Raw genomic sequence first — 17,797 nt, forward strand, 5'->3', positions numbered from 1 at the left:
GGGGCTGCTGTCGCCGTGTGGGTATTACAGTATTATTTAGCCTGGCCGTTCACTTTCCCTCCTCGTTTTTCTCCCACCTTTAGTTTTCCATGGGAAGTAACATCCATCTGAAAGTGGAAGGGAAGGGGAAAGGGACTCTAACCGTGAGTAGCTTCATAATTTGTCTGCTTTGCTTTTAATTAATACCAACTGATTCTCTCTCATTTGTATAAGCTTTATATTCAGGAAGGGCTGCACTGTGCTCTATGTGGGGCTACCTTTGAAGGTGACCCGGAAACTGCAACTAATCCAGAATGTGGCAGCTAGACTGGTGACTGGGAGTGGCCACCGAGACCAAATAACCCCAGTCTTGAAAGACCCACATTGGCCCCCAGTACGTTTCCAACCACAATTCAAAGTGTTGGTGCTGACCTTTAAAGCCCTAAACGGCCTTGGCCCAGTATACCTGAAGGAGCGTCTCCACCACCATTGTTCAGCCCAGACACTGAGGTCCAGCGCCGAGGGCCTTCTGGCAGTTTCCTCACCGCGAGAAGCGAGGTTACAGGGAAGCAGGCAGAGGGCCTTCTTGGTAGTGGCGCCCGCCCTGTGGCACGCCCTCTCTTCAGATGTGAAGGAAATAAACAACTATCTATGACTTCTAGAAGACATCTGAAGGCAGCCCCGTTTAGGGAAGTTTTTAATGTTTGATTCTATTTTTAATATTCTGTTGGGAGCTGCCCAGAGTGGCTGGGGAAACCCAACCAGATAGGCAGGGTATAAATAATAAATTATTATTATTATTATTACTACTACTACTACTACTACTACTACTACTACAGCCCCCTACCCTGCCGCACTTTCTACCTGAAGCCTGCCAGCTTCCTCCTCCTTAGACTCCTGGGCTCTGAACAAACCTTTACTCCAGTGTCGCTACTGCGAGTGCACAGCTTGAGAGCTAGGAGGAGCTCTCCTCTTCTGTCTCTGCTCCCTTCCAGGTCCTGAAGCAATACCACGTCTTGGCTGTGCAAAACACTTCGTGCCAGACTCTCGGGCTGCAGGTGGACGTGAGTGGTTCTTTTCAGCGTGCACGTAAGTCTGGACTTCAGATTCCAGTTCTATAATTCTGCGATCGGGGAGACTGCCGCTCTCCACATTAATTACCGTGGGCTCCACTATTGCCCTCTGAGGCCCTTCTCTGTGAGCCCGATCCACGAGAGGTTTGGAGAGCTGCAGTGCAAGAGCAGGCCTTATCAGTGGTGGCTCCTCAATTGGGGGAGGCTCTCCCCAGGGAGGCTCGCCTGGGACCTTTGTTACTTGTCTTTAGGCTCCAGGCAGAAATTATTTCCTCTGGGCCTTTGGCGTTGAATTATCCACAGCCTTCTTGAGTGGGTGAAGAAGTGCTTTATATACCGTATTTTTTGCTCTATAAGACTCACTTTTTCCCTCCTAAAAAGTAAGGGGAAATGTGTGTGCGTCTTATGGAGCGAATGCAGGCTGTGCGGCTATCCCAGAAGCTGGAACAGCAAAAGGGATTGCTGCTTTCACTGCGCAGCGATCCCTCTTGCTGTTCTGGCTTCTGAGATTCAGAATATTTTTCCCCCCTCCTCCAAAAACTAGGTGCGTCTTGTGGTCTGGTGCGTCTTATAGAGTGAAAAATACGGTATACATCTGTCATGAATCTTCTAGCATTCATCACCACGAGTTCAAGTGTTATGTGAGAAAGAGGGGGAAACTTTTCTCCAGCCACTGCATAATTTTATAAACTTCTATTATGTCAACTTGCCTCTAAACTCAAATGTCCCAAATGCCTCAACTGTTGCCAGTAGGGAATTTGCTCCATCCCCTTGACCATCTTGACCTTTTTCAACAGCCGACATATTAGACTACTACTATGAATATGAAGATTACGGCCCAGAGGATTCTGAGCCGAATGCAGACCCTGCCGACCAGCCGTTGTCACCGATCGAAGTGTTTGATGCCCGCCGACGCCGCAGGAGGGAAGCCAAAGACCCTGGGCAGGCACAGAAGGAGGTCACCTACAATGTCTGCTTCTGGTAAGGTTTGATGAGCGGGCTTTTCTTGAACGGGCATAATATTCTGGTTCTATTCTGGGCCATTTTGAGGAGGAAAGAACTCCCTTCCTCTCTTTGGGCACTGCCTTTTAGGGGATGGCAAGTACTTGCCTGAGTCGGGTAGTGGCATGCTAGCCCAACACTCTATAGCCCAACACTCTAACCATTGCACGACGTTGCTGCTACCTGAAAAACAGAATATCCTTTCCCTAACCTTTCTGTTTTTGCTTCTTTCCTCCCTACAGGAGACAACCGGGGGCTCATGTCTCTGGCATGGTTATTGTGGACATCACCCTGCTGAGCGGCTTCCATCCGGACGAGAACTACCTTGAGGAGGTGAGCAGAGGCTGTGTGGGCATTTTGGCATATGACAAGGCTCAGGGTCCAGGCCCCACCAAGCCCCATCGAGTTCCCTTCCCCATGGGGCCTTTAGATATGCATCAGGACAAGTGGAGCCTGGTCCATTAGCACACCAGCCCTCCAACAAACGGCTGGGCCCGGCCTAGTATTATGGGCCACCAGTCAGTCTGCTGTAATAATAATAATAATTCCCAGCCCATCTGACTGAGTTGCCTCATCTGCTAGAGCCTCATCAGGACAAAGGACTGTGGTGATGCTGTTCAGCTATGAGAACCTTATCCTGCTTAGTTGCCTCAATGGCTATTATTATTATTATTATTATTATTATTATTATTATTATTATTGCCACAATGGCCATATTCTCTGCTGTTGGAGGCATCACCAGATGCTAAAGAGAAAAACAACTACCAGACTTTTAGAAGACATCTGAAGGCAGCCCTGTTTAGGGAAGCTTTTAATGTTTAATAGATTATTGTATGTTAATATTCTGTTGGAAGCTGCCCAGAGTGGCTGGGGAAACCTAGCCAGATGGGTGGGGTATAAATATATTATTATTATTATTATTATTATTACTATTATTAGCCTCATAGAGCTCATGCAGACTGTTCTGCCACCTTCCCCCTGGGGAAACTCGATCTTTAGCGCTGAAGCAGAGCAAACATTGGCGCCTGCTCCAATTCAGCACTAAAAAGAGCCTTCAATTCCAGTGGGCAGGAATCGCAGGTGGGATAGGGCTTCTGTCCTCAGGCCCTCCTTTCGGGGTTTCCATAGGGGTGTCCGGTTGGCTGCTGCAAGAACAGAACACTGCACCAGACCCAGCTCTCCCTACGGCCTCGGTGCTCCTGCTTGCTGGTTCACCACTGTTGCAAGAATTTATGTATGGGGGGGTGGTTGGTGCCCCTCCAGCAGATACCATGCACATGCAGCCCACTACCAAAATCAGCAGAATCACTTTTGTGACTTTTGTGATTTGTCCCCACAAAACACTTCATCACAGTTTCCTCCTATCTATTCAAAGGGCCTTTGCTGCAAGATACCAAATGTAAGAATTCACTGATAAATGTATCTGTGTACTGGCTCACTGGGAAAACTTCATAAATTCATATAGACAAGTGAGCTCAGCTACTCAGCAGCCCCTCTGCCTGAGTGATAATTCCTGGCATCCTGATACCTGAGTGCCAGACAGGTAGCCATTCCAGAAATAACAAACCCAGTTGAAGACAAAAGGGTGTGATTAACTTGGCTGGGAAACAGGGAAATGTCTCTTTTGTTACACTTGATGGGTGTTTGGTGGAGGGCAAGGGGAACCTTGGGGCAGGGTCCAGGATGCTCAGATTACTGCCACCAGACCTCCCCTTTCATGATGTAACCGTGATGTATGGGTGATGTAGTTTGGGGGGGGTGTAACATGGGGATTAGCAGCTAATAAAAGTTTGGGTTCTCTTTTGTTCGGGGCTTCCATCTTGTTCCACCTTGTGGCAGGTGGGAGTTCTGTAATAAAGACCGTCTTCAATAAAGACCAAGCCTACTGGCTGCTGTTTTGCTCTGGTATTCCTGGCTGGTGTCCTTGTTTTTTGTCCAAGGGCACCCTCAGATTTCTCCGTTAACAGCTCCTTGTTTCTTTCCTTGGTCTCTCAGCTGCGAACTCTCCCCGATCAATACATCAGCCACTGGGAGATCCAAGGACGGCGGCTGCTGCTCTACTTTGACTCGGTGAGAGAGACGCGTGCAGGATTACACCATGAGAACGGAGGCAGGGGGGGCAGGGAGGGTGTGCAGCTGCACAGAGGAGTTCAAATAAACTCTCTCCCCACCCCCATTGTAATGAGCACCCACCCAACCTGCCTTTTGATTTACTCCCCTTTGGACTATATGGCAGAAGCAGAAAACCTTTTTTATCTGAGCGAGGGCCACATTTGCTTCTCTGCAACCTTCTGGGGGCCGCATGTCGGAGGTGGGCGGGGCCAAGGGGTGAAAGTGGGCGGGGCGACAAAGGTCGATTCTGCCCTTGTACACCAGGCTAGTTTCTACGCACTCAGTGACACCTGCCTCTCTATCCTCCACCCAAAGAAGCAAGAGTTCGAGGGCACCTTCCAGCCAAGCAGCTGGAGTCCCCTCCCTTTTGAAGTGACTGGCCCAGTGAGCTTAATGGCCGAGTGGGGATTCAAACTCAGATCTCCCCGCTTACAGTCTGATGCTCTAACTGCTATGCAAAACCAACTCTGAAATGATATGCAGGAGGCCCCTCAAATCCCTACTTATCAGGGCTTTGCCTTTGGAGGACTGCTTCCACTTGGCATATACTGTGGGAATGTTAAGGAATAGTAGGAAAGGATATATTGGATAAGTGTTATCCTTCCTTCCTTCACTCACGCTAGTAAGTGATGTAGCAGAGCAGACCCCCCTCAATATAGCTGGAAGCTAGTTTGCAGATTTGTTTGAATCTCTTAGTTAAGGTTATTTCCTGGTGTCCCCTTTTATCCCTCCTAAAAGAATAAAGACACGAGAGTCTTTCTGAGTAAAGTAACAAAACAAAAAACTACTCACATTTCAGTTCACGATATGATCCCTGAAAGGCAGGCTTTACTTAGCAGTTACACAAAGAAATTGTGAGTTCATCTCATATGGAGACTGAACTAATGTGTTACTGGCTGAGAGCCAGCAGACAGCAAAATTACTTTCAGATAACAAAATGGCTGCAGGGGAGCAGCATAGCAGCAAAAGACAGAGCAAGACAAGAAGAGACAAAAACAGGACTCAAGAGACTGAGGAAAATGGCTGCATGACTCGGCTCTTATGGAGTCAGCCAGAGCCATGCAGGTCACATGCAGGGGGAGAAAGCCCCAGACCAGTGGAACAGGAAGTTACACTGACTGGATGTCCTTCTGCTTGTGCCCATTCTAGGGAAATAAGAAACGTTGCATTTGACTGCACCAATGGATTACATCCCACATAGACCGCACTTGGCAATCATGCTAGTGCCCTTCTCATGTTTTGGGCTCAGTGCAGGCTGCCCTGCCAGCCTCAATCTGCCTTCAGCCTACCACGTTACTTACATCCCATCCAGCGGGTGGCGCTGGCTGTCAGCCTCCTCCTTCCTTGGTCTCAGCATTGTCATTATAGAACTCAGCAGAGAGGAGGAGATAACGCATTGCCTGTGCCTGCCATTGGCTCTGGCGCCACCTACTGGCGGCCTCCCTGCCTCCCACCCTATCACTTTTTATTCCGTATTTTATGCTGTTTTTTGTTGTATCACAATTAAGTGCTTTAAATTTGTTGTTAGCCACCCTGAGCCCGGTTTTCTGAACCGGGAAGGGCGGGGTATAAATAAAAATTTATTATTATTAATTATTATTACCAGTACCAGTGACCCCTGTGCTACCTCGGGGCTGATAGTTATCCAAACCATTTGGAGGGCATCAGGTTGGGGGAAGCTGGGGGAGATTGCCCAGCGGCCTGATCCAATATAAGGAAGCATCATATGTTTCCTTTACATTATTGTTGTGCTCCCCCTCTGGGCTTTGTGTTGGATTTTTGCCTCTGATTTTTTTCAGTCGCTTTTTGCAGCGGTTTAGTTGGTCGGCTGCTTTGTTTACTTATTTCAGAGGTGGTTGTGGTGCTCAGCTCCCACTGGCCACTGTGAGAATAGGATGCTAGACAAGACAGGCCACTAGATCGATACAGCAGACAGGGCTTTCTCTTACGTTCTTAAATATACCCATCTATAGGTGCCAGCATCCGGACGCGAATGCGTATCATTTACAGCAAAGCAGCTGGTGCCTGTGGGGAAAATCCAGCCAGCCAGTGCCACCATCTACGATTTTTATGAACCAGGTAAGTGATTGACAGGTCACGGGGCCTGAGTGGGGGCGGGGGAACCAGACTGCATCTTTCTGGTGGAGCAAAGGTTTAGTAGCTGCGGCCTTAGGGAGCAGGAGAGAGTTCCCTTCACCGGCTGTAGCAGGCAATTAAGTGATAATTTTTGCTTATTAAATCGTAACCTGACATAACAAGATCCTCTTCAGTTTGAGATTGTAATTTAATTACCACATGCAAAACTACCCAGTTTAATTTTATCCAGGGTTAACGGGAGTTGCTTGCAACTTAAAACCTAGGCAGAGAGAGATGTGCTATGTCTAAATCAGGCCAGAGTGTTTTCCATGCATTAAATGTTCTGGAAAAGTTTGATATTTTCTATCCAGGGGATTAATTAAGGTTGGCTCTGGGCGGGAGTCAAATGAGTTTTTGCATTCATAGAACAAGATTCTCCCTTCCCTTTCTGTGCTTCCACAACCCCTAAATCTGCTTTGGAGCAATAGGAGAATTTCCAGTGCAGGTTTATGGGGTACACAGTGAGAAGATAGGGAGGGAAAGCCCTATGGGGGGGATTATTGGGTTGTTTTTGGTTTTATTATATATTTTATGTTTTTGTGATTTTATGTTGTAACCACCCTGAGATCTGCAGGTATAGGGCAGTATACAATTTAAATAATTAATTAATTAATAATAAAAATAATAACCTCATTCACTTTCTGAAAAAAGACAAATATGCTGAGGTTTTGGTGATATGCAAATGTCAGTGGTTGCATACAAGAATACCTCTCTTAGATTTTTTGGGATCTCTTTATCTAAAATACTTAATAGAAATGCCTCTGTTTCTTTCGTAAAAGTTATCCCCATCATCTTTTTTAATTCATCATATATTTCCCCCCCCAAAAATCTTAATCTTTTCACACATCCACCACATGTGGATCATGTCACTGTTATGTCACATACAATTTCTAAGAGTTCTCCTTTCGCCTTCCAGACCAGCGCTGCAGCATCTTCTATGGCGCCCCCAACAAACCTCAGTACGTGTCGGCCTTGTGCTCCGAAGATGTCTGCCAATGCGCCGAAGGTGAGGTTGCCTGGGCGGCCTTCCGCTGGGGGTGGTGGGAAATCTGGAGCAAGGCCATCGGAGGCCCATCCCTCCTGCAGCACAAACACACCACCTCCTTCGTTTTGCCTGGGTGGTGGGTTGAGGTTCTCTAAGGCAATGTGACCAGAATGTTCTTGTTTGCTGGATCCCAACAGCAGGATCCGAGCAACCCTGCACACGCCTCTTCTTAGGCTGTGCTTCAAACCCCACCTACCTGGGAGTTGGATGGAGAGATGGTGCCAGTGTCTGTTTTCTCTCTTTTTCTCGTTTTTCAACTCTCAAATTCAGCTTCTCTGCATTTCTGCAGACATTTGTGAGTAAACCACAGAGCCTAGGGCTTGCCGATCAGAAGGTCGGCGGTTCGAATCCCGTGATGGGGTGAGCTCCCATTGCTGGGTCCCTGCTCCTGCCACCTAGCAGTTTGAAAGCACACCAAAGTGCAAGTAGATAAATAGGTACCGCCCTGGCGGGAAGGTAAATGGCATTTCCGTGCGCTGCTCTGGTTCGCCAGAAGCGGCTTAGTCTTGCTGGCCACATGACTCGGAAGCTGTACGCCAGCTCCCTTGGCCAATAAAGTAAGATGAGCGCCGCAACCACAGCGTGCGTCAAGACTGGACCTAATGGTCAGGGGTCCCTTTACCTTTACACACACACACACAGACAGACATATATATGAAATCCTCAGGAAACCTCTTCAGCAAACCAGGAATCAGGACTGTATAAAAACACAAATGTTAGTGAAAGTAACGTACAAACACACACACACACATCACATTATTTTAGGGGGACTTGCTTTGCAAAAATGCATACATTAGGAGAAAGCTGCACTAAAACGCTGGTCCCCGTTTTGTGCTCACTTTCCCTATACCTCTCCCATTACAAACCTGGACTGCCTAAACTCCACCTCCCTGCCCACTTCTCTTGAAGCATCTCAGCACCAGTGGCGTAGCGTGGGTTGTCACCACCCGGGGCAAGGCAAGTAATTTGCACCCCCTAACCCGTGGATTTGCACCCCCTAACCCTAACCCCCAGATGTTGCGCCCGGTGCGGCCGGCCCCCCCTGCACCCCCCACGCTACGCCACTGCTCAGCACCCAGCCTTGCACTAATGCACCATCCACCCCCTGCCAGGGGAACGTATTGTCAAGCTTGGAGAGTCCTCCCCTCCCTTCGGTAACTCCATAGATAAGAATCAACGAGCAGTTGATAGATTTATAGCCAGTGTGGTGTAGTGGTTGTGAGCGGTAGACTCGTAATCTGGGGAACCGGGTTCGCTTCCTCGCTCCTCCACATGCAGCTGCTGGGTGACCTTGGGCTAGTCACACTTCTTTGAAGTCTCTCAGCCCCACTCACCTCACAGAGTGTTTGTTGTGGGGGAGGAAGGGAAAGGAGAATGTTAGCCACTTTGAGACTCCTTCAGGTAGTGATAAAGCGGGATATCAAATCCAAACTCTTCTTCTTTTATTAAAGCTCCATGTTGTGATCACAAATACACAGCTCTCCGCAAGGAGGGCAGTTGCCTGCTCTGAATCCGACTCCCTACCTCCGCAGCAATGAGCACGCCAACATAAAGTTCCTCCCCCTCTCTGCCTCTTTTGCTCTCTGATATGTTCGCACCTCCGAGTCCGTGGGGAGGGGGTTCCCCCACACTCTCAATTGATGTGTCTCCCAACTGCCCCCTCCCTTCTGGATCTCTTGCCATTCTCTTGTAGCTGGGTATCTCCTCCCTAATCTGTTCAGCTTCTGTGTCTGCCTGTCTCTCTGCTTCTGAAAACGCTGGAAGGGGGGGGGGTAAATACTCCCCCTCCTCTTCTGAGGGAAGGTGGTCTGCCTGCGAATGCATTCCCCCATCTTCAGATCCAAACCATTCTCTGACACCTTGGAAACCTGATCTTATCTCCTCTCTCACTTGCACAGGTGCCTGTCCGCGTTTGAAGCGTACCCTCGATGAGGCCATTACGGAGCAAGCACGCATGGAGTTTGCATGCTATAGTCCCCGTGTGCATTACGGTAAGGAGTTAGGGGAGGGATCAGAGACCCTCCAGCCTCTCCAGCCCATCTCTTTTGGCTCTTGCCCCACTGATGTCTCACCATCTTTAACCCCTCATAATAATAATAATAATTTATTATTTATACCCCGCCCATCTGGCTGGGTTTCCTCAGCCACTCTGGGCAGCTCACAACAGAATATTAATATACAATAGTCCATCAAACATTAAAAGCCTCCCTAAACAGGGCTGCCTTCAGATGTCTTCACAAAGTTTGGTAGTTGTTGTTCTCTTGGACATCTGGTGGGAGGGCGTTCCACAGGGCAGGCGCCACTGCTGAGAAGGCCCTCTGCCTGGTTCCCTGTAACTTGGCTTCTCGCAGGGAGGGAACCGCCAGAAGGCCCTCGGAGCTGGACCTCAGTGTCCGGGCTGAACAATGGGGGTGGAGACGCTCCTTCAGATATACTGGACCGAGGCTGTTTAGGGCTTTAAAGGTCAGCACCAGCACTTTGAATTGTGCTCAGAAACATGCTGGGAGCCAATGTAGGCCTTTCAGGACCGGTGTTAATATGGTCTTGGTGGCCGCTCTAAGTTACCAGTCTAGCTGCCACATTCTGGCTTAGCTGTAGTTTCCGGGTTACCTTGAAAGCCTCTGTGATGCATAATTTCAGACTTTGCATCTTTTCTGCTCATGGTTCACATGCAGTTCTGTAGCCGACTTGCAGACCCAGCTGAGGTGTGACGTTTATGTCCTCGTTGAAAATATTTGTATTCTGCCCTCTGCCTGAGAGATTTCAGGGCAGTGGCGAACAACATGAAAGTTGGAGAGTTTTTTGTTTGTCTGCTGTGCATCTGTACATCTCTTAAGGTATCGTAACCAAATTTTGCATGGTGGTCCTTGAGATCAAGCAGCAGATTTCTTTATGTGCTTGGATGCAACATTCTTGAATCAACAAGACAGACTGAACCTTTAAAAAATTGCAGTGGTTTTAAACTGCTGATTTCAAAATTGCACTGATTCTAAAAACTGGTTTCAGAACTGCACTGATTTTTTTACACTTCCCAAGCAACACCCGGGTTCATGGCTGCTAAAGCCACAGCATTAACAAGCAAATGAGTTGACAGCTAAAAACTTAAAGGCCTGACACAAAATGCATGGGAAAATATAAAATGACTTAACCAGGGACGGAGGGAGGTTTTTTTGGCACTAGGCAGACCTCTTTGGAAATGGCATTCCATATTGGAGTGGCTACCACTGAAAATCCCTTTCCCTTTCCCTTCTTCATACATAGCACACATTTTCAACAAGGAAGTTACTTGGAAAAGTTCAAGTTCCTAGTCCAGTGCACTTAACAGCCTCCAGATCCTTGTGGGGTTTTGTCTCCTTTTGTCAGTGGGCGCTTCCTGACAACGTGCGTATTGAGAAATCACCCTGATTTGCTTGCAAAATTTATTGCCCTTTTGTTTCTTTATTCCTTTTATATGTTGGTTTTGGAGACTTGTTTTCTTCATCAAGCAGTGTATGGTCTGAAATTAGTTCCCGTCTTGTGGGTTGCTGACATGTACCTTCCCAGCTATTGTCACTTTTCTCTGAGAGCCAGCATGGTGTAGTGGTTAAGAGCGGTAGACTCGTAATCTGGGGAACCGGGTTCGGTTCCCCGCTCCTCCACATGCAGCTGCTGGGTGACCTTGGGCCGGTCACACTTCTCTGAAGTCTCTCAGCCCCACTCAGCTCACAGAGTGTTTGTTGTGGGGCAGGAAGGGAAAGGAGAATGTTAGCTGCTTTGAGACTCCTTCAGGTAGTGATAAAGCGGGATATCAAATCCAAACTCTTCTTCTTCTACTTCTTCTCTCCCACCTTCAGGGTTCCGAGTTCGAGTGGAGCGCGAGACCCAAGAAAGCGCCTTCCGTGTCTACGAAGTTATCATCCTGGAGCCTTTGCAGTACAGTGAGCAATGTTTATTTCATTTTGTTAAGTTTACGAATCGCTTCTTAGGAAATACCTCAAAGCGATTCAACCATAAAGACGACGACAGCAACAACAACAACAAAACAATTTGACGTATAAAAGCCATTACAGCAATTGCATGTATAAAAACGGATTCAAATCCAACACAGACACTGGCTGGGCTAAAAATCTCCACTTCAATGGCTTGTTGGAAGCAGAAGGGCATCAACAGAAGTTGAGAAGGCAATGGAGATGGCGACAGCAGCGGAGGAGCGTATGCCCCAAGGGGGCAGGGCGCAGAAGGCGACCTCTGCGGGTCACTGTTCAGGGTTAGGAGAGGGGCGGGAAACTGCTGCCCACACTCCTCCTGCTCCGGTCTGACCTGGCAGCAGACCTGGCACCAGAGGAGGTGCCTCGCTGCCAAGGAGGGTGGGCAGCGGTGCTGCCGCCCACTGACCTGATCTCCTTCCTCAGGTCAGGCCTAACCCGGGCCCCACGGAGCTGCGCTGGGCACAGGCGCCACAGCCGAAGCACAGCTCCTCCTGATGCGTAGTCAGGCCATAGCTGTCAACTTTCAGATTTGAAAATAAGGGATCAGCAGCCTCACCTGTCCCAGGGACAGTCTACAGGATATCTAACAATCCAGGAGAGCAGCGGGAAACGGCGCTGGAATAAGGGAATTTCCCGCAAAAAAAGGGAAGGTTGACAGCTATGAGTCAGGCTCCAATGAAAGAGCCTGCTGTGGGGGCGCAAACAGCAAAATTGGGCCCGGGACCACGGCACCCACAGCGCCCCTCTGCTTGGTGCCCATTCCAAATTGCCCAGCTGAAGCCTTCTTAGAGGGGTAGTTGGTTGCAGACCTGTTTGCTAGGTTTTGCTCCTGTTGTCTGCCACCTGTAGCTGGTCCCCCTCCCCAATGCAGTGCCGTAGCTCAGGCCCCTGGAGCGCTGCGTGTGCCCTCTGCCCAGGGGTGGGGCAAGCCACCCATTGGGTGGGGCGAGCTGGGCAGGGTGCGCTGCATCGAGCCTTGCCAACGCAACCCACCCCCCCAGCTGTAGGATGGCTGAGGGAGAGGCAGCGGGCGGATGCAATAATAATACAGTGGTACCTCGGGTTACATACGCTTCAGGTTACATACACTTCAGGTTACAGACTCCGTTAACCCAGAAATAGTACCTCGGGTTAAGAACTTTGCTTCGGGATGAGAACAGAAATCGGGCTCCGGCGGTGCAGCAGCAGCGGGCGGCCCCATTAGCTAAAGTGGTGCATCAGGTTAAGAACAGTTTCAGGTTAAGAACGGACCTCCGGAACGAATTAAGTACTTAACCCGAGGTACCACTGTAATAATCATAATCATAATCAATTTATACCCTGCCCATCTGGCTGGGCTTCCCCAGCCACTCTGGGCGGCTTCCAACAAAATATTAAAATACAGTAATGCATCAGACATTAAAAGCTTCCCTGCCGTTTTGGGCAGTGTGGAGCCTGCAGGTGGCCAAGCCGCCACGTCACAAAGCCCTTAGCCATTTTGTCACCCCCTTCAGGGATGACACCCAGGGCGACCTGCACCCCCCCTTCCTACGCCACTGGATGGCGATTATCTTAAAAATGAAACAAAATAATTATAAGTTTTTATTGAGGCCTTTATCCCACAATGAAACTAACCTGACCTGTTCAGCTCATTTCCTCTTATATTATTCTCACTGCCCCCCCATCACCCCCTGAATCCCATTCTCTCTTCCTCTCCAGTCGCAGACATCGGGATCTCTGAGAACGAGATCAGGCGCTTCGTGGTCCGTTCTGCCTGTCGGACGCGCTTGGTCACCGGCCAGGAGTATCTGCTGATGGGACGCGACGGGGAGACCCGGGATGCCAAAGGACGGTAGGTTGAGGAGGGGAGGGGAATCAGGTGTTCATTGGGCTGGTTGGGGGGCGGGAGGAAGGCCCAGCAGGAACTGGTACCCAGAAACAGAGTTCACTGGCCTTCAGGGCTTTTTGAGAGAAGGGAGTTGAAATATACTCGGAGTCGAGAGTGGATTTCATGCTCTTTATTCAGCTCATAGTGGTGAGGAGGAATGGAAGTTCCCCCAGAATGTCTGCTCTATATACATTATTTGCACAACGGGCCCCACGTGGTTGGCTAATTCCGGGATTCACCTGCAGGCCAATCAGGTTGTGGATTCACTTCCACTTGGAGCTGGATTGGGTGGCTCCTGTGGACCAATCAGACTGCTGCCTTTTGCATCCTATTGAACTCAGTACATAACACCAGTCATGCTTAGGGATCAACTACTGAGACAGGATGGCTAACGTGTGGCCCTTCTAGAGGTTATTAGACTCCTGTTCCCATCAGCCCCAGCAAGTCAGGGATGATGGGAGTTGTAGTTCAGCAACACCTGGTGGTACACAGGTTCCCCATCCTTGGGGCAACGGTCAGGCACTTGCTGAAGCAGAGAAGAAGTGGGGCGCAAATGTTTAACAATAACAACGCCAGCGCCAAATTCAGAGTTAGCTTAGGTTGCCTTACGCTGAACCCATCTAGCTCAGTATTGTCTACACAATGTGGCTTAGGGCCCTCGTATTTACAGGACCGCCTCTCCTGGTCTGCCCTGCAGAGCACCTTAAGGTCCATGAATAATCATAGTTTAGAGGTCCCGGGCCCTAAGGAAGTCAGATTATCCTGGGCCAGGGCCTTCTCAGTGATGGCTCTGACCTGGTGGAATGCTCTGCCCCATGAGACCAGGGCCCTGCAGGATTTAACTTCCTTCTGCAGTGCCTGTAAGACAGAACTATTCCGCCTGGCTTTCAATCTGAACTTAGCCTGATCTTTTATTCCCCTTCCTTCCCTCCCCCTCCCCTTTTTATGAAGATTACCCGCTCTGGGATCCCACAGCTAATTCTCCCCTGGTCTCCCCGCTGGCCCAAATAGGACTAATTTAGCCAGCTAGCCCTGGTGATCATCTAATGTTTATTGGATGGATTTCCCCCCTAAATTGATTTTTGAATTCTGAATTCATTGTTATTCACGTTTTATACTGTATTTTATGCTGTTTTTTGTTGCATCAATTAAGTGTTTTAAATTTGTTGCTAGCTGCCCTGAGTCTGGTTTTCTGAACCAGGAAGGGTGGTGTGTAAATAAAAAAATATTATTATTATTATTATTATTATTATTATTATTATTATTATTATTACTACTACACAGACTGGCAGCAGCTCTCCATGGTTTCAGGCAGGGGGCACTCCCAGCCCTCCCCGGAGGATTCTGGGGACTGGAGGATTCTGGGGACTGGAGAGACAGTGTGGTGTAGTGATTAAGAGCGATAGACTCGTAATCTGGGGAACCGGGTTCGCTTCCCCACTCCTTCACATGCAGCTGCTGGGTGACCTTGGGCCAGTCACACTTCTCTGAAGTCTCTCAGCCCCACTCACCTCACAGAGTGTTTGTTGTGGGGGAGGAAGGGAAAGGAGAATGTTAGCCGCTTTGAGACTCCTTCAGGTAGTGATAAAGCGGGATATCAAATCCAAACTCTTCTTCTTCTTCTTCCTGCATGCAAGGCAGAGGTTCTCCTGCTCAGCTACAGCCCTTCCCTCAAACGTTCCTTCTCTATAAATGCAGCTGTTTTGGAGCGTATCTTTGCCCAGGCAGCTCCAGATTAAACTCTCCTGCGTACATTTTTTGTGGAAGGGGGTGAATATGCCTGGCTTTTTACACGCTGACTCATCTTCTCTGCAGCCCCCAGTACCTGATGGATATGAACTCCTGGATAGAGGAGCTGCCAAAGTCCCAGAGCTGCCGAGCCACACAGCACCGCAACACCTGCTCCCAGCTCCAGTCATTTATCTCTTCCTTTGCTGTCAGTGGCTGCCGGGTCTAAGCCAGAGAAGGGGCTTCACGTCTCCAGCGCTCCCCCCCCCCCCCATTTAGATGCACCAGAACTCTGGCCTCTGCAGTGGAATCACTTCAGAGTACGATATATCAGCTCTGCTACATTTGGGAGGGGGCCTCGCTCAACCTGCTGACGGGGGACCCCTGCGCCTGAGAGTGTGCCTGGCCTTTTTAATGCTTTTAACGAGATTTTGGCTGCTAATTTCTAGGCAGCCCACAGAGCCACTTAGAAATAACAGGGATATGTGGCCAAAATGGCGGACGGCTGCCTACAATGTGTGTCTTTAAAATCAGTGTCTGTTCCATAGGAGCAGGAAAATGTATGCCCAGAGTTCATTGGAACAAAACAGGCATTCTCACCTGAATTTAAAACGACAGTTTTTCTTTGCATGACATCAGCTACGTTTACAAGTTCAAACAGCAACTTCTGTCTGCAAATGAAGACGAGGGGTGGTCGTTGGCCGAATGAGAAGTACCGGCCTAGTCCTGTCCGAAAAGCTCTCGGCATTTACCTTTTTTATTTTAGGTTTCGCCTGCAGCACCTTACAACGTATTTGCACTGTTTAAACGGCAATTTTATTCATTAAAAAGAAAGCGTTGCTTCCTGGTTTTGTTTCCTCTGCCTGTTAATTCTTTCTGCTGCATTCTTGAGTCTTGAGGAGTCACCAGGCTCAGGAGTACAGTGGTACCTCGGGTTAAGTACTTAATTTGTTCCGGAGGTCCGTTCTTAACCTGAAACTGTTCTTAACCTGAAGCACCACTTTAGCTAATGGGGCCTCCTGCTGCTGCTGTGCCGCCGGAGCACAATTTCTGTTCTCATCCTGAAGCAAAGTTCTTAACCTGAGGTACTATTTCTGGGTTAGCAGAGTCTGTAACCTGAAGCGTATGTAACCCGAGGTACCACTGTAATGGAGTGTCCGGTTGAGGTGGACAAGGAGGGGAAACGGGAGGACGACATGTGGCAAGCTGAGCTTCAGGAGGTGGGTGCTTCACCCTCCCAGGATACAGATGCCCCGGCTGGAGAAGCAGGACTTCCCATCTCTGCTCCCCCACACTGACCCCCCAGACTTATAAGAAACTGATAACACAAGATGATGTTTTGCCTCTCGTTGCACCCAATGTATCCATGGCTAGTCGTACTCAGAATGGGTCCATTTAAGTTAATAAGGTAAAGGTAAAGGGACCCCTGACCGTTAGGTCCCGTCGCGGATGACTCTGGGGTTGCAGCGCTCATCTCGCTTTACTGGCCGAGGGAGCCAGCGTACAGCTTCCGGGTCATGTGGCCAGCATGACTAAGCCGCTTCTGGTGAACCAGAGCAGCACACGGAAACGCTGTTTACCTTCCCGCTGGAGCGGTACCTACCGTATTTTTTGCTCTATAAGACTCTTTTTTTCCGTCCTAAAAAGTAAGGGGAAATGTGTGTGCATCTTATGGAGCGAATGCAGGCTGTGCAGCTATCCCAGAAGCCAGAACAGCAAGAGAGATCGCTGCTTTTGCTGCACAGCGATCCCTCTTGTTCTGGCTTCTGAGATTCAGAATATTTTTTTTCTTGTTTTCCTCCTCCAAAAACTGGGTGCGTCTTATGGTCTGGTGCGTCTTATAGAGCGAAAAATACGGTATTTATCTACTTGCACTTTGACATGCTTTTGAACTGCTAGGCTGGCAGGAGCAGGGACTGAGCAACGGGAGCTCACCCATCGTGGGGATTCGAACCACCAACCTTCTGATCAGCAAGTCCTAGGCTCTGTGGTTTAAACCACAGCACCACCCGTGTCATTAAGTTAATAGACGCAATTAAATTTGGCCAACCCGTTTGTTCAAACACACAGGGAAACCTCTTTGGTTATGCTAAATCAAGGTGCTTCACTAGTAAGCCAAAGATATTAGGTAGACAGAGAAACGGGTATCATAGCATTGTAGAGCTGGGGGGACTCCAAGGGTCAACTCTATGATACTAGGTTTAAGAAGCATACTGAACATGGGTTTAAAAACAATACAAATAAAAAGCCAAGTTGGAGACCTGTATGTATGTATGTACAGTGATACCTCTGGTTGCGAATGGGATCCGTTCCGGAGCCCCATTCGCAACCTGAGCAGAATGCAACCTGCGTCTGTGCGTGCATGGGTCGCGATTCACTGCTTCTGTGCATGCGCACTATGTCATTTTGAGCAAATGCGCATGTGCGAGCGGTGAAACCCAGAAGTAACCCTTTCCGGTACTTCCGGGTCACTGTGGGACGCAACCTGAAAAGATTTAACCAGAAGTGTCTTTAACCCGAGGTATGACTGTATTTAAATTTCTATACTGTCTTTCATCTGAGGATCCCAGGGTGGTTTACAAAAAACCAGCTGGAAAATCTTGTCGAAACAAAAATGTCAGTTTCTGGAAAGTGCAGAGTATCTCTGCCTGTCATCTCTCAGTAGGGATGCTGTTCCACAAAACCTGAAGCTGCCGCACTGAAAGCCCTACTCTCGAGTAGCTGTGCATAGGCTGGGCTTGGCTTTGGGGGGGGGGGTTGCAAGGAAAGCTTTTCCTGCAGAGCACAGTAACCCACTGGGTGCCTAAGGAGTAAAGGGGTCTCTAGGGTAGCCTGACCTCAGGTTCTCTGGGGCCCAAACCTTGTACTTTGTCCTGGAACAGACTGG

General features: G+C 49.0%; 1 protein-coding gene across 3 annotated transcripts in view; it reads left to right on the top strand.

Moving 5' to 3' along the window:
* The window catches only part of LOC310756406 (complement C4-A-like), a 58,400-nt gene extending 42,643 nt beyond the window's left edge, over nucleotides 1–15,757 (top strand). The window contains exons 31-41 of one of the 3 annotated variants that reach the window (XR_014544856.1): nucleotides 84–143; nucleotides 975–1,068; nucleotides 1,850–2,033; nucleotides 2,297–2,387; nucleotides 4,050–4,716; nucleotides 5,368–6,245; nucleotides 7,219–7,308; nucleotides 9,246–9,338; nucleotides 11,181–11,264; nucleotides 13,014–13,146; nucleotides 14,998–15,757. Coding sequence is in view for 1 of the 3 variants with exons in the window: in XM_083600297.1 (XP_083456423.1) it covers nucleotides 84–143; nucleotides 975–1,068; nucleotides 1,850–2,033; nucleotides 2,297–2,387; nucleotides 4,050–4,124; nucleotides 6,140–6,245; nucleotides 7,219–7,308; nucleotides 9,246–9,338; nucleotides 11,181–11,264; nucleotides 13,014–13,146; nucleotides 14,998–15,139 (1,152 nt within the window). In the remaining 2 variants the exon portion in view is untranslated. Of the gene's footprint in view, nucleotides 1–83; nucleotides 144–974; nucleotides 1,069–1,849; nucleotides 2,034–2,296; nucleotides 2,388–4,049; nucleotides 4,717–5,367; nucleotides 6,246–7,218; nucleotides 7,309–9,245; nucleotides 9,339–11,180; nucleotides 11,265–13,013; nucleotides 13,843–14,157; nucleotides 14,421–14,997 lie in introns of those variants that run through there. The other 2 variants (XR_014544857.1, XM_083600297.1) reach the window with 2 other exon arrangements.
* Nucleotides 15,758–17,797: the final 2,040 nt, after the last annotated feature.

The sequence above is a fragment of the Podarcis filfolensis genome (assembly GCF_964270895.1).
Source record: "Podarcis filfolensis genome assembly, chromosome: 2".
Lineage (NCBI taxonomy): Eukaryota > Metazoa > Chordata > Lepidosauria > Squamata > Lacertidae > Podarcis > Podarcis filfolensis.